The sequence below is a fragment of the Lissotriton vulgaris genome, chromosome 6, assembly GCF_964263255.1.
Source record: "Lissotriton vulgaris chromosome 6, aLisVul1.2, whole genome shotgun sequence".
Lineage (NCBI taxonomy): Eukaryota > Metazoa > Chordata > Amphibia > Caudata > Salamandridae > Lissotriton > Lissotriton vulgaris.
This window is the reverse complement of record NC_141694.1, coordinates 1,916,117,463-1,916,139,115: the sequence shown is the minus strand read 5'-3', so window position 1 is coordinate 1,916,139,115 and position 21,653 is coordinate 1,916,117,463. Positions and strand designations below refer to the sequence as shown.

At 46.3% G+C, this 21,653-nt stretch overlaps 1 protein-coding gene across 1 annotated transcript in view; it reads left to right on the top strand.

The window, feature by feature from the left end:
• LOC147709917 (zinc finger protein 783-like) overlaps positions 1–21,653 on the top strand; it is a 67,863-nt gene that overhangs the window by 38,457 nt on the left and 7,753 nt on the right. Inside the window, exon 4 of the mRNA XM_086928346.1 lies at positions 8,526–8,624. Within this exon, the coding sequence (XP_086784472.1) occupies positions 8,526–8,624 (99 nt within the window). The remainder of the gene's footprint in view (positions 1–8,525; positions 8,625–21,653) is intronic.

The following is a 21,653-nucleotide window of genomic DNA, read 5'->3' as shown; positions in this document are numbered from 1 at the left end:
CTCCGGTATGTGCCTTGCATCAGTGTGTGTCTTTGCAGATCAGTCTCTAGTATGTGCCTTGCATCAGTGTGTGTCTTTGCAGATCAGTCTCCAGTATGTGCCTTGCATCAGTGTGTGTCTTTGCAGATCAGTCTCCAGTATGTGCCTTGCATCAGTGTGTGTCTTTACATATCAGTCTCCTATATCTACTTAGCATCAGTGTGTGTCTTTGCAGATCAGTCTCCGGTATGTGCCTTTCATCAGTGTGTGTCTTTGCAGATCAGTCTCCGGTATGTGCCTTGCATCAGTGTGTGTCTTTACATATCAGTCTCCTATATGTGCTTAGCATCAGTGTGTCTTTGCAGATCAGTCTCCAGTATGTGCCTTGCATCAGTGTGTGTCTTTGCTTATCAGTCTCCCATATGTGCCTTGCATCAGTGTGTGTCTTTGCAGATCAGTCTCCAGTATGTGCCTTGCATCAGTGTGTGTCTTTGCAGATCAGTCTCCGGTATGTGCTTTGCATCAGAGTGTGTCTTTGCTTATCAGTCTCCCATATGTGCCTTGCATCAGTGTGTGTCTTTGCAGATCAGTCTCCCATATGTGCCTTGCATCAGTGTGTGTCTTTGCAGATCAGTCTCCGGTATGTGCCTTGCATCAGTGTGTGTCTTTGCTTATCAGTCTCCCATATGTGCCTTGCATCAGTGTGTGTCTTTGCAGATCAGTCTCCAGTATGTGCCTTGCATCAGTGTGTGTCTTTGCAGATCAGTCTCCGGTATGTGCTTTGTGTGAGAAGGTGGCCTGATATGCAGTGGTCACTATTCTAGTGAACACTATGTATCAGTCCAGCAACCCTTATTGATGATTGGTTGTAAGTCAACCTTATAGACCAGCTATCCTAGTAGCGTGGATACGAGCAGTCTAAGGCTAAAGACTCGAGAGGGCGTGTTAAGCCAGCTGTTATACCACATATACCCCTTGAACACCAAGTGAAAGGACACCACACAAGTGTTATGAAAATAAACAGTTATTTATTAAGAATCACAACAGCCCTGTACTCTTTATGAGGACAGGGTACTAAGCACAAACCAAAACTCTTACAAAAATACTTAAGTTAGCACAGTATATACAAATGCCCGAGGGGCACGGAAAACCATATACTTGAAAAGTGGAATGCGAAATTACTAGCAGGTAAGTACAGTACTACTAGGCTTTGGAATCGCTAGGACTTGACTATAGAATCGTTAGATTACTTCTAGGAGACCCAGGGGACTCGGGTGCAGTGTGTGCACTCTCACGCGAGATCCGGGACAAAGTCTATGGTAGCTAGAAATTGCAAAGTTAGTGTTCTCGGGCGAACCCGACCTGGTAGGGAGAAAACGAAAGTAGATTCTGACCCTTGGATAGTGAGGCTATGCTGGGGCACCGAAATGCCGAAGTTACCTAGCCCAGGGGCTGCAGCTGCATAGGACTCAAAAGACGTCGGGAATCCTCGTTGACGGACCAGGAGCCTGGAAGAAAGAAGTTGCTGGCAGGCGACCAGTGAAGAAAGTTCGGTGGATCCAAGCCTGGATCGATGGAAGATGACACCTGAAAGCAGAGGGGACCAAGTTCGAGACTACTAGCCAGTAGTCAGTGGGCACCAGGAGGGCACCGGATGGTAGCCACCTCGACAAGGCGTGTGGGTGACGCTGGGCTCGGAGATCTCACGGACCAGGAGGCGTTGTCGGCGACCAGGAAGGAGGATCGAGCTGTCCCACGAAGATAGAAGCTGTCGGCGTCGCTGGACCCAGGATTGGGCAACAAAGCCTTGGCAAATTCAAGCCCACGCGGTGGACCTAAAATGGCGTCTGGAGTGGACCAGGAGGGTCCGGGGTGCCTCTCTTAAAGAAGGAAGCAAGGGCCAGTCTGGAGCAACCAGACCAGCAGCAGTGATGTCGTCGGGCGTCGTTCAGAAGGCCACAAGCCAGCCGGCTAGTAGCCAAACAACGCGGTGCACAGCAAACAGCAGAAGGGCCCCACGCCGATCGTGGAGATGCAGGGAGGCTGATCTTGGGTGCTGGAGCTGCGCAGGGTTGGGGCTTCTCGGACCCCAAAGCACTCACCCGTGGAGGACACGGTGGGCTTGTTGCAAAGATGTCGTGCAGTCTTGGCGATCGTCGGTCCCTCGAGGTCTCGTCGCACTCACGGTTCTCAGCTTGGCTGTAGAGGTGAGTAGAGGTCAGAGGTGCCAGGGAAGCCGGGTCTCGTCGAGCTGGGTCGTCGGATTCGTGATGAAGGACTTGCAGCAGACCGCAGTGTTCTTTAGGATGGTGCCTGCGGATGCAGGGTGACTACTCCTTAGCCACAAGGGAGAATCTTGATGAAGAAATCGTGAAGTCCTTTCGCAGAAAGTCGTGTCTTGATTCCAAAGATGATCTAATTTGAACAGGGGGCCCGCTCCCATCTTTATACTAAAAAAGGGGGCTGACCCGGTGACTAGGTCCTGCCTATGGGTGGGACTAGGAGGGGGGTGGTTACACCCCTCTGCCATGCCGGACTTCCCCAGGCCAGGGGCTGGTGTGCCCCTGAAACTGGTTCAGACCGGCCTATGCGTAGTGAGCACCGGGGTGCCACTCAGCAGTCACCTTCCTGAAAAGCCCTGCCTACCCAGGATACACAAAACCATGTCTGGGACTGTGCTAGCACCGCCCCTGACAGGAAACCCTTTGTCCAGGCTCCCCTCACTGGAAGGACTCCCAGCTGTAGGGGGTCAGACTCGTGTCTGTGGTGGCAGCATCCATTTTGTGGAGCTGAGGCTTTAGTTAACTTTAACCGGGGTTCACAGTTACATACATGTCGTGTCCCTCTAGAAGGGTGGAATGCTAACCCCGTCGCCAGAATTGGCGAGGGGTTAGTATTCCAATTCGTATGACACCTTACTCGACATGTTTTGATAAAGCAATACCAAAGTTAGCATTTAACCGCGAGGATTATAATGCACTTAAGAGTATATGGTATGCGATATCATGGAACAGCTATTAGGACTTGGTTCCGCAAGCTGCAGACAGGCTCAGCTCATGCCAGAGCACCATCTCACACGATTCCAAGCACTCTGCCTTCAGGATTGTCAAGGCCTGCCATAGGAGTGACTGATAGGAATCTGTGTGTCCATTTTAGGGTTAGGTATAGGTATACTACACCTACAGCAAAGGGTGATTACACGACTTTGCCCCAGCTGTCATGCAGCCAGTTGTGTCAAATTTAAGAGGCCAGCCAGGGGTGGCATAATACATGCTGCAGCCCCTGGCAGCCCTGGGTACACCCATGCCCTGAGTTACAGGGTCTGATAAGGTGGCCCAGTACCAATTGGTAAATGCACCTAGGGTACATGTTGTAATTTAGAAAGAGAACAGCCAGGCTGTGGGTCTGATTGGCAGGCCCACAGCCAGAGAAAGTCGTAAACCAGTGAAACAAAAGCAAAAAATCTGGGTGATCATAGGATTGCAGACCCTACTCTCCTACACTTTGCATCAGAGTGTGTCTTTGCAGATCAGTCTCCAGTATGTGCTTTGCATCAGTGTGTGTCTTTGCAGATCAGTCTCCGGTATGTGCCTTGCATCAGTGTGTGTCTTTGCAGATCAGTCTCCAGTATGTGCCTTGCATCAGTGTGTGTCTTTGCAGATCAGTCTCCAGTATGTGCCTTGCATCAGTGTGTGTCTTTGCAGATCAGTCTCCAGTATGTGCCTTGCATCAGTGTGTGTCTTTACATATCAGTCTCCAGTATGTGCCTTGCATCAGTGTGTGTCTTTGCAGATCAGTCTCCAGTATGTGCCTTGCATCAGTGTGTGTCTTTGCAGATCAGTCTCCAGTATGTGCCTTGCATCAGTTTGTGTCTTTGCAGATCAGTCTCCAGTATGTGCCTTGCATCAGAGTGTGTCTTTGCAGATCAGTCTCCAGTATGTGCCTTGCATCAGTGTGTGTCTTTGCAGATCAGTCTCCAGTATGTGCCTTGCATCAGTGTGTGTCTTTGCAGATCAGTCTCCGGTATGTGCCTTTCATCAGTGTGTGTCTTTGCAGATCAGTCTCCAGTATGTGCCTTGCATCAGAGTGTGTCTTTGCAGATCAGTCTCCAGTATGTGCCTTGCATCAGTGTGTGTCTTTGCAGATCAGTCTCCAGTATGTGCCTTGCATCAGTGTGTGTCTTTGCAGATCAGTCTCCGGTATGTGCCTTGCATCAGTGCGTGTCTTTGCAGATCAGTCTCCGGTATGTGCCTTGCATCAGTGTGTGTCTTTGCATATCAGTCTCCAGTATGTGCCTTGCATCAGGGTGTGTTTGCATATCAGTCTCCAGTATGTGCCCTGCAGTATGTGCCTTGCATCAGTGTGTGTCTTTACATATCAGTCTCCTATATCTACTTAGCATCAGTGTGTGTCTTTGCATATCAGTCTCCAGTATGTGCCTTGCATCAGTGTGTGTCTTTGCAGATCAGTCTCCAGTATGTGCCTTGCATCAGTGTGTGTCTTTGCATATCAGTCTCCTATATCTACTTAGCATCAGTGTGTGTCTTTGCATATCAGTCTCCAGTATGTGCCTTGCATCAGTGTGTGTCTTTACATATCAGTCTCCTATATCTACTTAGCATCAGTGTGTGTCTTTGCATATCAGTCTCCAGTATGTGCCTTGCATCAGTGTGTGTCTTTGCAGATCAGTCTCCAGTATGTGCCTTGCATCAGTGTGTGTCTTTGCAGATCAGTCTCCGGTATGTGCCTTGCATCAGTGTGTCTTTACATATCAGTCTCCTATATCTACTTAGCATCAGTGTGTGTCTTTGCAGATCAGTCTCCAGTATGTGCCTTTCATCAGTGTGTGTCTTTGCAGATCAGTCTCCAGTATGTGCCTTGCATCATTGTGTGTCTTTGCAGATCAGTCTCTGGTATGTGCCTTGCATCAGTGTGTGTCTTTGCAGATCAGTCTCCAGTATGTGCCTTGCATCAGTGTGTGTCTTTACATATCAGTCTCCTATATGTACTTAGCATCAGGGTGTCTTTGCAGATCAGTCTCCGGTATGTGCTTTGCATCAGTGTGTGTCTTTGCAGATCAGTCTCTGGTATGTGCCTTGCATCAGTGTGTGTCTTTGCAGATCAGTCTCCGGTATGTGCTTTGCATCAGTGTGTGTCTTTGCAGATCAGTCTCCAGTATGTGCCTTGCATCAGTGTGTGTCTTTGCAGATCAGTCTCCAGTATGTGCCTTGCATCAGTGTGTGTCTTTGCAGATCAGTCTCCGGTATGTGCCTTGCATCAGTGTGTGTCTTTGAAGATTAGTCTCCAGTATGTGCCTTGCATCAGTGTGTGTCTTTGCAGATCAGTCTCCGGTATGTGCCTTGCATCAGGGTGTCTTTGCAGATCAGTCTCCAGTATGTGCCTTGCATCAGTGTGTGTCTTTGCAGATCAGTCTCTGGTATGTGCCTTGCATCAGGGTGTCTTTGCAGATCAGTCTCCAGTATGTGCCTTGCATCAGTGTGTGTCTTTGCAGATCAGTCTCTGGTATGTGCCTTGTATCAGTGTGTGTCTTTGCAGATCAGTCTCCGGTATGTGCCTTGCATCAGGGTGTGTCTTTGCAGATCAGTCTCCGGTATGTGCCTTGCATCAGTGTGTGTCTTTGCATATCAGTCTCCGGTATGTGCCTTGCATCAGTGTGTGTCTTTGCAGATCAGTCTCTGGTATGTGCCTTGCATCAGTGTGTGTCTTTACAGATCAGTCTCCGGTATGTGCCTTGCATCAGGGTGTCTTTGCAGATCAGTCTCCTATATCTACTTAGCATCAGTGTGTGTCTTTGCAGATCAGTCTCCTGTATGTGCCTTGCATCAGTGTGTGTCTTTGCAGATCAGTCTCCAGTATGTGCCTTGCATCAGTGTGTGTCTTTGCAGATCAGTCTCCAGTATGTGCCTTGCATCAGGGTGTCTTTGCAGATCAGTCTCCGGTATGTGCCTTGCATCAGTGTGTGTCTTTGCAGATCAGTCTCCGGTATGTGCCTTGGATCAGGGTGTCTTTGCAGATCAGTCTCCTATATCTACTTAGCATCAGTGTGTGTCTTTGCAGATCAGTCTCCAGTATGTGCCTTGCATCAGTGTGTGTCTTTGCAGATCAGTCTCCAGTATGTGCCTTGCATCAGTGTGTGTCTTTGCAGATCAGTCTCCGGTATGTGCCTTGCATCAGTGTGTGTCTTTGCAGATCAGTCTCCGGTATGTGCCTTGCATCAGTGTGTGTCTTTGCAGATCAGTCTCCGGTATGTGCCTTGCATCAGTGTGTGTCTTTGCAGATCAGTCTCCGGTATGTGCCTTGCATCAGTGTGTGTCTTTGCATATCAGTCTCCAGTATGTGCCTTGCATCAGTGTGTGTCTTTACATATCAGTCTCCTATATCTACTTAGCATCAGTGTGTGTCTTTGCAGATCAGTCTCCAGTATGTGCCTTGCATCAGTGTGTATCTTTGCAGATCAGTCTCCGGTATGTGCCTTTCATCAGGGTGTGTCTTTGCAGATCAGTCTCCGGTATGTGCCTTGCATCAGGGTGTCTTTGCAGATCAGTCTCCGGTATGTGCCTTGCATCAGTGTGTGTCTTTGCAGATCAGTCTCCGGTATGTGCCTTGCATCAGTGTGTGTCTTTGCAGATCAGTCTCCGGTATGTGCCTTGCATCAGTGTGTGTCTTTGCAGATCGGTCTCCGGTATGTGCCTTGCATCAGTGTGTGTCTTTGCAGATCAGTCTCCAGTATGTGCTTTGCATCAGTTTGTGTCTTTGCAGATCAGTCTCCAGTATGTGCCTTGCATCAGGGTGTCTTTGCAGATCAGTCTCCAGTATGTGCCTTGCATCAGTGTGTGTCTTTGCAGATCAGTCTCCGGTATGTGCCTTGCATCAGTGTGTGTCTTTGCAGATCAGTCTCCGGTATGTGCCTTGCATCAGTGTGTGTCTTTGCATATCAGTCTCCAGTATGTGCCTTGCATCAGTGTGTGTCTTTGCAGATCAGTCTCCGGTATGTGCCTTGCATCAGAGTGTGTCTTTGCAGATCAGTCTCCGGTATGTGCCTTGCATCAGTGTGTGTCTTTGCAGATCAGTCTCCGGTATGTGCCTTGCATCAGTGTGTGTCTTTGCAGATCAGTCTCCAGTATGTGCCTTGCATCAGAGTGTGTCTTTGCAGATCAGTCTCCGGTATGTGCCTTGCATCAGTGTGTGTCTTTGCAGATCAGTCTCTGGTATGTGCCTTGCATCAGAGTGTGTCTTTGCAGATCAGTCTCCGGTATGTGCCTTGCATCAGTGTGTGTCTTTGCAGATCAATCTCCGGTATGTGCCTTGCATCAGTGTGTGTCTTTGCAGATCAGTCTCCTATATCTACTTAGCATCAGTGTGTGTCTTTGCAGATCAGTCTCCAGTATGTGCCTTGCATCAGTGTGTATCTTTGCAGATCAGTCTCCGGTATGTGCCTTTCATCAGGGTGTGTCTTTGCAGATCAGTCTCCGGTATGTGCCTTGCATCAGGGTGTCTTTGCAGATCAGTCTCCGGTATGTGCCTTGCATCAGTGTGTGTCTTTGCAGATCAGTCTCCGGTATGTGCCTTGCATCAGTGTGTGTCTTTGCAGATCAGTCTCCGGTATGTGCCTTGCATCAGTGTGTGTCTTTGCAGATCGGTCTCCGGTATGTGCCTTGCATCAGTGTGTGTCTTTGCAGATCAGTGTCCAGTATGTGCTTTGCATCAGTTTGTGTCTTTGCAGATCAGTCTCCAGTATGTGCCTTGCATCAGGGTGTCTTTGCAGATCAGTCTCCAGTATGTGCCTTGCATCAGTGTGTGTCTTTGCAGATCAGTCTCCGGTATGTGCCTTGCATCAGTGTGTGTCTTTGCAGATCAGTCTCCGGTATGTGCCTTGCATCAGTGTGTGTCTTTGCATATCAGTCTCCAGTATGTGCCTTGCATCAGTGTGTGTCTTTGCAGATCAGTCTCCGGTATGTGCCTTGCATCAGAGTGTGTCTTTGCAGATCAGTCTCCGGTGTGTGCCTTGCATCAGTGTGTGTCTTTGCAGATCAGTCTCCGGTATGTGCCTTGCATCAGTGTGTGTCTTTGCAGATCAGTCTCCAGTATGTGCCTTGCATCAGAGTGTGTCTTTGCAGATCAGTCTCCGGTATGTGCCTTGCATCAGTGTGTGTCTTTGCAGATCAGTCTCTGGTATGTGCCTTGCATCAGAGTGTGTCTTTGCAGATCAGTCTCCGGTATGTGCCTTGCATCAGTGTGTGTCTTTGCAGATCAATCTCCGGTATGTGCCTTGCATCAGTGTGTGTCTTTGCAGATCAGTCTCCGGTATGTGCCTTGCATCAGGGTGTCTTTGCAGATCAGTCTCCAGTATGTGCCTTGCATCAGGGTGTCTTTTCATAGCTGTAATCCTGAGCTCAAGGCATTGGTAAGATCATTCATTCTGCAGACGCTGATCACTGGTCGGCCCATGCTGTGTGTCTATAAATCTGTCATTGTTCCGGCGCGTGTCCTTATCAACGAGTTCCTTTGTTGTGTGCGCATTGCAGGTTGTCCTGCTGGTCCAGACATTTTATTCCGTGTTTCCGATGTGGGAGAAGTGATCGTCCATGATCAGCTTGACTCTGATGGCCAAGGGAGTGAGGCCGGTGAGTTCTTACTAGATTTTTCTCGATATTTGTTAACATGGATCACGACCAGACCTTCATTCCTGGTAAGCGTGCTTCATCTACATTGGCAGCTACATATTAACAGTGTCCTGTGGTTTTTCCTTGTCTTTGTATAACCCTATGATACCCTCATGCTCAAGGTTGAACTGCTTCCCTCCTGATTATCGAGAACAGTTAAATACTGTTGGGACATATTTAACTCTTGAACTTCTGGAGTTCAGCAGGGGAAGGGGGTTAACCTGTCAAGGACGAGTGGTTAACGGTAGTGGAGATGACAAGTTCCCTTTGCTTTAGGTGTGTGATTGGCCAAGACTAGTGGGCTGAAGGGGCCTCGTCATTCAGAGGGGTGAGTGTCCGTGGTAGTGGGCTTGCCTGCCAAGTGTACTTTTTTAGGTTGAGAACTGCGTCGCACTGCGTAGCAGTGTGGGCGGAGCTCAGAGATTTTATGTTTCTTAGTTAGGGGGCTTGAACCCGCCCCTCTTCTCCATTGGCTGGCCTCGTAAATGCTGGCCAGCCATTGGAGGAGAGGGGTGTCACTCCCTTTAAGCCCTGTCTTTTTCGGATTCGGGGGCGTGTTTTTTGCGTTCTTTCTCACAGTGACGTCATCCGTCACTCAACAAAAAACACGCCCCCGATTCTGAAAATATCAGAGCTTTGCGGCAGCCATTTCTGCCCGACCATGCATGCAAGGTGGACTTTAGAACTGAGGAACCGGGTTGTAGTCTAACTTTTTAGGTTTCGCCTCTCAATGCGCATGCGCATTGAGCAGAGCGAGACTATAGGGCTTTAAACAGACTTTACCCCACTGGCGATTTGGTGCTGTGTCTGTGCGGTTTTAGGTCAATGCGCAAGCGCATTGACCTAAAATGCGCGTGCACAGCACCAAATCGCCGTCTGTTCCCTCAGCCGCACTCCTCCTACACCCCTGCTCGGCCCCCTCCCCTGCCTGCCGTGTCACTTTTAAATCTGTATTTTCCCCGAGACACGGCCGGCTGGCCGTACTTTCACTTTCACGGCCGGCAGCCGCAGGCCGTGTCTACTTTAAAAAAAAACTTTAAACACTTCCACACCCCCGCTCCACCCCCTTCCCTGCCTGCCGTATCGCATTTCTCCTCCCCCCCTCCCCACAGCAATGCCCTCCGTCTTGGCTCGCTAAACTACTCGCTGCCTCCTCCCGCTCTCCTTAATCCGCTCTCCCTCCTCCCACACCCCCCTCCCCTGCCTGCCGTGTCACTTTTAAATCTGTATTTTCCCACCCTTTCACACCCTTATCGCTGCTCTCCCCGCTCCGCCCCCTCCCCTGCCCGCCGTGTCGCATTTCTCCTCCCCCCTCCCCACAACAATGCCCTCCGTCTTGGCTCGCTAAACTACTCGCTGCCTCCTCCCGCCCTCCTTAATCCGCTCTCGCTCCTCCCACACCCCCGCTCCACCCCCTCCCCTGCCTGCCGTGTCACTTTTAAATCTGTATTTTCCCACCCTTTCACACCCTTTTCGCTTCTCTCCCCGCTCCGCCCCCTCCCCTGGCCGCCTTGTCGCATTTCTCCTCACCCCTCCCCTTCTCTGCCTTCCCTCCGTCTTGTTTTCCTAGCACCCCTCCCACCCTTACCCCCCTGTCTCCTACCAGCCTCCACTGAATGTTCCGATTTTTCTGTGAAAGTAACTGGGCTCGTGCGAAGTTCGCTTTTCTCATTAAAGTCCTGATGTGCATTGAGTGCGGCTCCGGCAGCTTCCAGTTCAGCAGCAATTCGTCTATTGCTTTTGGAAAGCTGCATTTCTGTAATTTTGGCTCTCCCCGCTCCGCCCCCTCCCCTGCCCGCCGTGTCGCATTTCTCCTCCCCCTCCCCTTCTCTGACTTCCCTCCGTCTTGTTTTCCTAGCAGCACCCCCACCCCCACCCCCCTGTCCCCTACCAGCCTCCACTGAATGCTCCGATTTTTCTGTGAAAGTAACTGGGCTCATGAGAAGTTACGCTTTTTTCTTTCCAGGCCTGATGTGCATTGAGTGCGGATCCGGCAGCTTCCAGTTCTGCAGCACTTCGCCTTTTTCTTTTGGAAAGCTGCATTTCATCTGTTTAGATCAAATACTTGCTTGGGTAAAGGTTTACCTGTATGTTTCCCTTATTATATGCTTTTAGTTTTTGTCTGTTTTCTAAGCTCTGCCCAATTATTTTTTTGAGGGGCGTCGCTAGCAGATTGTGGCTTGTAGTCATTTGATTAGTCTAAGGGATGATTTGCCTAGGATCACACAGTGTCGTTAACCAGTGAAGCGGCAACATGGTGTTTCGAATAACAACTCTGTGACCAGTGCTGCATGTACTGTTGTAAGCTATAAAAAAAATTCTGAATAAACATCTCAACCTTTGTACTCACTGTGTACTGTCGCCTGCCCCAGAAGTGTGCAGCAGGAATGCCTCTATAAAGTGGAAGCAGGCAGGTCTGTCGAGGTTCCTGCTTAAAACATCAGTAGCTTCATTTCAGTCTTTAAGGGTTAGGCGGCGGCCCCTCCACCTTTGCAAAGCGTGCTCATGGGAGGAGGTGCTGTGAAAGCGGCTTTTGGGAAGGCGCTGTGGTGTCCAGGTTTATAGGAAATGTATCGTTCCTTTAGATCTATCCTGCTGTGAATTGAACTCGTCATTCTGGTTCAGTATTTTTGAACCTGTAACCTTTAGTTCCAATCCCGGATTTCAGCCCCGACCAACATTGTGTGATCCTCAGCAAATCCTTTTTCTACCTGCGCATTAGTGCATTTATCATCTATAGCCTGGAGCACATCATAAAAAACTGAAATGACTGCATGGAATGGCTTGCTCTAAGGGCCCAAGACTTATCCCAAATAACTAAGTGTAACCAATAGCACTGAACAAACCACTAACCTTGGGTTCCGGAGCAGCTTGCTGCTGGCGTAAAACACCTCGATCCCTCGTCAGGGGTAGTAAGTGCTATATAAATACAATGGCAATTTTTATTTTATTTAATTATTAGTTGGCTAATGTTCCTGATAGCTGGGGATTAGAAATTAGTGTGTTATTTATTTTTAGAAAGTCGATCTTTGGGAAGTTGTTTTTTGGGCTGGTTTCTAGTTGCGACTTTGGCGCGATTTGGGGCTTAATACATTTGCCAGTATTGCATGTGTGGTTGCCTGACTAAATATTTGGGGTACCACTGGCCACTGCTTTTTTGGGCTCTGTTACACAAAGTGCACCTGGTATAATATTAGACTCAATCTTAGATGTGCCCAGTTTTTTGCACTTTCTACAATTTTGACGTCTTTCGCATCAAGTGAGTCAGCACAATTACTTTAGGCTAATTTACAAGGAGCAGACATGTTACCTGTTGGCAAAACTTCTTCTGTCGGCCTGCTCCAATCTGTCGAAATGAATGTTTTGGCCTCCAAGGATGTACTCTAAAAATTGTGATCGGTTTTGTTATTGCGTGTGAAGGACAGTTTGCTTGATGTTGGCATCCATAACGGGTCTGAGATGAGGATTATTGAGAGCAGGTTTGCCTGCTTTGAAATCTGCATATGTGGTTCATTCTTGTATTGTATCATTTGCTTCTTACTGAGAAACCCTCAACGAAGCACGAAAATGCCTTCTAAAATAGCCAGTGGCTACTCAGTTTGTTGTACTTGGTTGGTAAAGTGTGGCTTAGGCTTAAGTGTGTGTAGTGTATGTTTAGTCTTGCATTTTATTCAATTAACTTGCATTGTATAGCTCTGCAATTATTGGTTAAATGGTTTACCTATTACTCCTGTTCATGCCATCCAATGCATGGATAAAAAAAGTGCAGGTATTTTTAATAAGTAGTTCATCAAAATCCTCTCTGTTAGTCAAGGCTTCTAGCCTATGATGCCCTCAAAACTTGAAAAAGATTTAAAGTTATGCGTTTACCCCTCTAGCTCTTCCCCCAGGTACTATGTACAAGGCTTTTCGGTGGGATTGACACCGTAATGTGAAGACATGCTTGTGTAATAAGCCTGTCGATCATCTGCGTCAGTTGTTGATGGCAACTTCTGCTGTGCTTAACTAAATCATGTGGTTTGTATATCAGCCTTAATTATCTTCATGTGAAATGGCTAGAATGAAACTGGAGTTCTTTTACTTCTGCTTGTCACACCACTTAATGTAGTAGTACTCTGTGCTGCAGGTGAACCGCAGATGTGGCCTAACGACCAGAGCTGCCATCTAAGTCACGTAAATACAAAACATGTTGCATTACAAATGCTACAGGTGTCACATTCGCAAAAGTTATAACTATTGGCATTGTAAATGACAAAGCTATCAATTTAGCTATTTTAAAAACCAACACATGAATAAAATATTTTTCATTTACAAGACCAATAGCTACAACTTTTCTAATGCGAGACCTATTGCATTTCCAATGCTTGTTCTGTCATACTTTCTGTCACAGTCTTGGTTCCTCATATCCCTACAAACATGATAGTTGCTGGGATTACACTACTCAGTTCTTTTATTTAATCAACCTTGGAGCTCTTCCTTGGAAGCCCCCACCCCCTCCTCGCTGGTCGCTGTCAGACCCACTTCCTGTTCTCCAACCTTCACGCACCAGTTATTTTTTTCCCACTCGCAACTTGCAAGGATGGGTTCCGAGCTCGGAGCAGCCAGGCTTGAACCGCTGCTTGGAATCTGATGCGGGCACTGATAACTTTATTTAAAGCCCTGGGAAATGCAGGCCGGCTGGGCCCGGCTGATGAGTCTGCAAGAAGCCTGTGAGAGGAGCGCGAGCCAACTGTGGGAACGGAATATCAGGCGGGCCTCAGCCCTCGTCATGGAGCGTAGGAGTGAGAAAGGGGTTGACCCTACAAACTCCAGGACCTGGGTCCGGAAATGTCAATATAGAAAACAGTGGTCCTGGTTAGGTTTCAATTTGTATGCAATGTTCAGTATCTAACACATCAAAATAGCACCCACCATAAATTCATTTATCATACTTAAGAAACTGAAAATGATATGTATACATTTAGACCAAGTGTATATTTTGTATGCATTTATTTATGCATAGTTCATATCAACGCTCTATTACTTTTACGAGCTTTGAGCATATATCCAATAACATGAATAACACATAAAAACTAAAATGCAATTATATAGTCATTACATTTCAAGTGTGCTCTCAGAAGAAAAAGGAAGGGGAAATGTGCAAGTTGTGAGGGACCGGGTAAAGGTGGTGTGACTGGTTCAAGAACATCACGTAGAAATCAAGATGCCTTTACACTCATTATATACATGGTTCCAAAAATGCATCCGACATAGGTTAAAATTAATTAATTTCTTTATATCCTATGCTGTGCTAGTGTAGCGCGGTCTACGTTTCGACCCCCAAAGAACGCTGTACGGGTGATTATTGCCTCATGATGGGGTCTTCATCAGGACTGAGAGTTGTGAGAGCCTACAAAAATAATAGAGGAATTCATTACCTATTTAGAATAAAATGGGTGGGTGGGCTGAGTGCAATTAGTATTGAGTGGCAAATTACGTACATCATCAAGACGGTAGAAATCTTTTCCGTCTGGGAGAGGGCCTGGTTGCGCTCCTGGGAAGTCTGTAAAAGAATTAAGACTGAGAATCAGTCACTAGCTAGCTAAGGCTGCTAGATGAAAGAAGGCTCATGGCTGAAATGGGGACTTACTTGTGGAACTGCTCCTGAAAGTTATATGCAGGTTGCTCCAGGCTTACGTCCTGTTATTCTTTATTGGGCGCGCTGTGTAGAAAGACATTCATAAAATGAATGAATACCCACACTGGTAGTTAACTGTTATTAATTCACAAGAAAAGACAAATGGCATTTAAATGCCCTGGGAAAACGTTCCAGAGCGTTAGGTTAATGTGCAATCTAATTTGAAAACCCAATTGTTACAGAGCGCCTAGACGCGCTGAGTCTATGTCGATTGGAAACATAGGTAGTTAACTGTTATTAATTCCCAAGAAAAGACAAATGGCATTTAAATGCCCTGGGAAAACATTGCAGAGCGTTGGGTTAATATGCAATCTAGTTTAAAAACCCAATGGATGCAGAGCGTCTGGACGCGCTGAGTCCATGTCGATTAAAAACGGGTCAGATTTAGTTTAAATAAATCACACGGAAGTGTCATCTGGTATTTTACAAAGAAGTGGAGTGAACGGGTTAATATCAGGCATGCCCGCTGGTAAGTTAATTAAACGGAGGCAGCAGCTTGACTTACTTAAAACGCGCCGTCCGTGGTCCGACCTCTGGGGTTCTGGGCTTGGAATGAGCAACTCGCGGTGCAGCCGCTGGATTGCAATCAAGTTGGAGGCTCGACTTCAAAGGGCCAATCGTTTACAGAGACGGGGCGTGAAATGCCGGTTTTATCTAACGCGTCCTGCGTGGGCGAGGGACTCTCTACAAAGAGTATTATGTAGAGCGAACTACGGAGGGGGAGAGTCTGTAAAGTGTATCATTCAGTAGTGGTGAAGCTATTATCGTGGTAAAACCCATATTGACAAATGGGTGTCTGCCAACACGGGCTGATTGTAATGTGACTGCATTTTATAAAAATAACAACAAGTAATACGTTAGCTAATAACCAAAAAAAAAAAAAATCCAATATATACATGTGGAAATCATTTTTCATTATTCAATGGCATTCAGAACACAGTTAAAAATATCCTTTTTCATTGAATGATGTTAGTATACTAAGTTGCCACTAAATGCTGTCCCAGTGTTAGCAGCCACTATGGGATTTTACCAATTTATCTTATACAGAGATGGAATTTATGGCCATGGAATCACATAACGGAACATGATTGGTTATGCGGGATTTTTGGCAGGAGGTAGGAGGTCAGTCTGGATTTAGTCCGGCCATTTGTGCATAGTTGGCATCCATCTCATTGAGTCCATGGCTCACCGTTTTGAATAGGTGCATCCATTTGCATTCCCTAATGTTCATTATAGAGTTCACATTGCCCCCACGTGGTCCCAAGGAGATTTTTTCTAGGACTAACCATCTCATTGATTCGGGGGTGTGGTTGTGTTCCTTGAAGTGATCCACAAGAGGTGCTCCAACTGTAGAGCATCGGATTCTGCTGGAGTGCTGGAAGATTCGATTCTTAACTTTCTGTTTGGTCTGGCCGACGTACATCAAATTGCAGGGGCACAGAATGGCGTAAATGACTCCGCTTGTGTTACAATTCGTGAAAGATTTGAGATCTATGGTTAGATCGTTGTACATCAGTTGTTTAGTTTCCCAGCAGGTGGGGCATGCCTTGCACGTTGTACATTTGAAATGGCCCACCACATCGGGAAGGTTCCACATCCTTTGTATGGTAGGCGCTGCAGGGCTGTCCAACATGGAGCGTACTACATGGTCCTTTATGCTTTTGGCTTTTTTAAAAGCATGCATCGGAGGGTCCGGGCAGTCTAGGGTGTCTGCAATAAGGTTCCAGTGTTGGTTCACTACTTTCCGTATTGCATTGCTCTTAGTGCAGAATGTGGTTACACAAATCATCCGTGATTTTGAGAGGTTGCGTATCTTTGGTGTCAAAAGGGATGCTCGGTCTTGGTACCAAGCTCTTTTCCGTGATCTTTTTACTAGACGTTGTGGATATCCCCTGTCCACAAGACGGTTGATTAGATCGTCAGATTCCTTAAAAAAGTCTTCTTTGAGGGAGCAATTCCTCCTGAGGCGGAGGAATTGACCGAATGGTAAATTGTCTCTCAGGGCCCTTGTATGATGACTGGTATACCTCAAAAGTGAATTACGCTCAGATGGTTTCCTGAAGAGGGTGGTGTAGAGATGATCCTTGTCCACTTTGATGGTAATATCGAGGAAGTCGATAGACTCAGTACTTGACGTCATGGTGAACTTTATGTCTTCTGACTGGGTATTCAGCCATGCTAAAAATGCATATAGAGAGCCGTCATCACCTGTCCAAATCATCAGGACATCATCAATATATCGATGCCAGGTGGAGATCATATCACGGTAAGGGTTCGTCGCTGCCATTATACAGTCTTGTTCATACTCAGACATATACAGAATTGCCAGGTCCGGTGCAAATGCAGCACCCATAGCAACTCCCTTGCTCTGGATGAAGAATTTGTTTTGAAAGATGAAGAAGTTTTTAGTCATTGCAATTTCCAGTAGGTCCACTATAAATTCTGTAGGGACTGTGACCGGTTGTTCGCGTCTATCAAGAACTCTCTTAATACAGTTTAATGCAGGTCTCTGAGGTATGCTGGTGTAAAGTGAAATAATATCCATCGTCACCAGAATTTGATTGGTCTTGTCGAAGGGTGTTTGATCTATGAAATTAATCACTTGCATAGTATCTCTGAGGTAAGTGGGGGTGGACTCAGCAAGTGGCTTTAGAAAAACGTCAACATATTTACATAGTGGTTCTAGAAGCGAACCGCATCCAGAAATGATAGGGCGTCCAGGTGGTTTGAGTGGGTCTTTGTGGACTTTAGGTAGTACATAAATTGTGGGTGTCCTTGGTTGTTCCACGTTGAGGTATAGTAGTTCTTTATTCGTGATAAACCCTAAGTCAAGGGCTTGCTTGGTAAGTGTTTGAATCTCCTTTCTGATTCCCGGGGTCGGGTCACCCATCACTGGTCTGTAGCTGATGCCATCCATCAATTGGGAGTGGATTTCTGATTTGTAATCCTCTGTGTTAAGCATGACAATGGATCCCCCCTTGTCTGCTGGTTTGATTACTATGGACTTGTTATTCTTGAGGGAGTCCAACGCTGTCTTTTCACCTGCTGTGATGTTGTATTTCACATATGACTTTTCATTTAATACCTTAAGGACATCCCTTAAGACCACGCTTTCATAGGTCAATATTTTGTGTGATACCGACGCCATACTTGGCATGAAGGTTGAAGGTGGTCGTAGATTTATGTACTACCTAAAGTCCACAAAGACCCACTCAAACCACCTGGACGCCCTATCATTTCTGGATGCGGTTCTATGTAAATATGTTGACGTTTTTCTAAAGCCACTTGCTGAGTCCACCCCCACTTACCTCAGAGATACTATGCAAGTGATTAATTTCATAGATCAAACACCCTTCGACAAGACCAATCAAATTCTGGTGACGATGGATATTATTTCACTTTACACCAGCATACCTCAGAGACCTGCATTAAACTGTATTAAGAGAGTTCTTGATAGACGCGAACAACCGGTCACAGTCCCTACAGAATTTATAGTGGACCTACTGGAAATTGCAATGACTAAAAACTTCTTCATCTTTCAAAACAAATTCTTCATCCAGAGCAAGGGAGTTGCTATGGGTGCTGCATTTGCACCGGACCTGGCAATTCTGTATATGTCTGAGTATGAACAAGACTGTATAATGGCAGCGACGAACCCTTACCGTGATATGATCTCCACCTGGCATCGATATATTGATGATGTCCTGATGATTTGGACAGGTGATGACGGCTCTCTATATGCATTTTTAGCATGGCTGAATACCCAGTCAGAAGACATAAAGTTCACCATGACGTCAAGTACTGAGTCTATCGACTTCCTCGATATTACCATCAAAGTGGACAAGGATCATCTCTACACCACCCTCTTCAGGAAACCATCTGAGCGTAATTCACTTTTGAGGTATACCAGTCATCATACAAGGGCCCTGAGAGACAATTTACCATTCGGTCAATTCCTCCGCCTCAGGAGGAATTGCTCCCTCAAAGAAGACTTTTTTAAGGAATCTGACGATCTAATCAACCGTCTTGTGGACAGGGGATATCCACAACGTCTAGTAAAAAGATCACGGAAAAGAGCTTGGTACCAAGACCGAGCATCCCTTTTGACACCAAAGATACGCAACCTCTCAAAATCACGGATGATTTGTGTAACCACATTCTGCACTAAGAGCAATGCAATACGGAAAGTAGTGAACCAACACTGGAACCTTATTGCAGACACCCTAGACTGCCCGGACCCTCCGATGCATGCTTTTAAAAAAGCCAAAAGCATAAAGGACCATGTAGTACGCTCCATGTTGGACAGCCCTGCAGCGCCTACCATACAAAGGATGTGGAACCTTCCCGATGTGGTGGGCCATTTCAAATGTACAACGTGCAAGGCATGCCCCACCTGCTGGGAAACTAAACAACTGATGTACAACGATCTAACCATAGATCTCAAATCTTTCACGAATTGTAACACAAGCGGAGTCATTTACGCCATTCTGTGCCCCTGCAATTTGATGTACGTCGGCCAGACCAAACAGAAAGTTAAGAATCGAATCTTCCAGCACTCCAGCAGAATCCGATGCTCTACAGTTGGAGCACCTCTTGTGGATCACTTCAAGGAACACAACCACACCCCCGAATCAATGAGATGGTTAGTCCTAGAAAAAATCTCCTTGGGACCACGTGGGGGCAATGTGAACTCTATAATGAACATTAGGGAATGCAAATGGATGCACCTATTCAAAACGGTGAGCCATGGACTCAATGAGATGGATGCCAACTATGCACAAATGGCCGGACTAAATCCAGACTGACCTCCTACCTCCTGCCAAAAATCCCGCATAACCAATCATGTTCCGTTATGTGATTCCATGGCCATAAATTCCATCTCTGTATAAGATAAATTGGTAAAATCCCATAGTGGCTGCTAACACTGGGACAGCATTTAGTGGCAACTTAGTATACTAACATCATTCAATGAAAAAGGATATTTTTAACTGTGTTCTGAATGCCATTGAATAATGAAAAATGATTTCCACATGTATATATTGGATTTTTTTTTTTTTTGGTTATTAGCTAACGTATTACTTGTTGTTATTTTTATAAAATGCAGTCACATTACAATCAGCCCGTGTTGGCAGACACCCATTTGTCAATATGGGTTTTACCACGATAATAGCTTCACCACTACTGAATGATACACTTTACAGACTCTCCCCCTCCGTAGTTCGCTCTACATAATACTCTTTGTAGAGAGTCCCTCGCCCACGCAGGACGCGTTAGATAAAACCGGCATTTCACGCCCCGTCTCTGTAAACGATTGGCCCTTTGAAGTCGAGCCTCCAACTTGATTGCAATCCAGCGGCTGCACCGCGAGTTGCTCATTCCAAGCCCAAAACCCCAGAGGTCGGACCACGGACGGCGCGTTTTAAGTAAGTCAAGCTGCTGCCTCCGTTTAATTAACTTACCAGCGGGCATGCCTGATATTAACCCGTTCACTCCACTTCTTTGTAAAATACCAGATGACACTTCCGTGTGATTTATTTAAACTAAATCTGACCCGTTTTTAATCGACATGGACTCAGCGCGTCCAGACGCTCTGCATCCATTGGGTTTTTAAACTAGATTGCATATTAACCCAACGCTCTGCAATGTTTTCCCAGGGCATTTAAATGCCATTTGTCTTTTCTTGGGAATTAATAACAGTTAACTACCTATGTTTCCAATCGACATAGACTCAGCGCGTCTAGGCGCTCTGTAACAATTGGGTTTTCAAATTAGATTGCACATTAACCTAACGCTCTGGAACGTTTTCCCAGGGCATTTAAATGCCATTTGTCTTTTCTTGTGAATTAATAACAGTTAACTACCAGTGTGGGTATTCATTCATTTTATGAATGTCTTTCTACACAGCGCGCCCAATAAAGAATAACAGGACGTAAGCCTGGAGCAACCTGCATATAACTTTCAGGAGCAGTTCCACAAGTAAGTCCCCATTTCAGCCATGAGCCTTCTTTCATCTAGCAGCCTTAGCTAGCTAGTGACTGATTCTCAGTCTTAATTCTTTTACAGACTTCCCAGGAGCGCAACCAGGCCCTCTCCCAGACGGAAAAGATTTCTACCGTCTTGATGATGTACGTAATTTGCCACTCAATACTAATTGCACTCAGCCCACCCACCCATTTTATTCTAAATAGGTAATGAATTCCTCTATTATTTTTGTAGGCTCTCACAACTCTCAGTCCTGATGAAGACCCCATCATGAGGCAATAATCACCCGTACAGCGTTCTTTGGGGGTCGAAACGTAGACCGCGCTACACTAGCACAGCATAGGATATAAAGAAATTAATGAATTTTAACCTATGTCGGATGCATTTTTGGAACCATGTATATAATGAGTGTAAAGGCATCTTGATTTCTACGTGATGTTCTTGAACCAGTCACACCACCTTTACCCGGTCCCTCACAACTTGCACATTTCCCCTTCCTTTTTCTTCTGAGAGCACACTTGAAATGTAATGACTATATAATTGCATTTTAGTTTTTATGTGTTATTCATGTTATTGGATATATGCTCAAAGCTCGTAAAAGTAATAGAGCGTTGATATGAACTATGCATAAATAAATGCATACAAAATATACACTTGGTCTAAATGTATACATATCATTTTCAGTTTCTTAAGTATGATAAATGAATTTATGGTGGGTGCTATTTTGATGTGTTAGATACTGAACATTGCATACAAATTGAAACCTAACCAGGACCACTGTTTTCTATATTGACTCGTCATGGAGCGGGCGCGAGCACAACACCCGGGCTAGGCTCTCGGACCCCTGGGCCTCTCCACGGGCGCCCATAGGGTTACCTGCACCCTACGTCATCCTGTGCACATGGGCGCATTGGCACAGCTAGGTTAGTCTGCGCATCTGTAGTGCCTGAGCCCTGGTACTCTCCATGATGGGGTGATGGATGAGGGAATGAGAGACGCATTTTAGGTTTGACTTCGATTGCAAAAGATCTCTTGTGGAGTGTCCCGAAAAGTTACAATGGCCTAAGAGCCCATTCCTTGAATGGCTTTTTTCAAATTCTTATTTCCTTGCTTCTTATTTGATGGCTTTCATCACTCATCTTTTTATTTTCCATCCACTTGAGAATATGGGGGAGCCCTCGAATCCCGCTTTAGCAACTACAGCGGTGATAGAGTTGTTTAAGAGCCTCTGTTCTCTGCAGCTCCTCAGACAAAAGCTCCCAGCGTGGGGCTCTAGGGCTGTGTAATTAAAATTAAACAAATATAGTGAAGAAGACAGAGGAAGAGAAGAA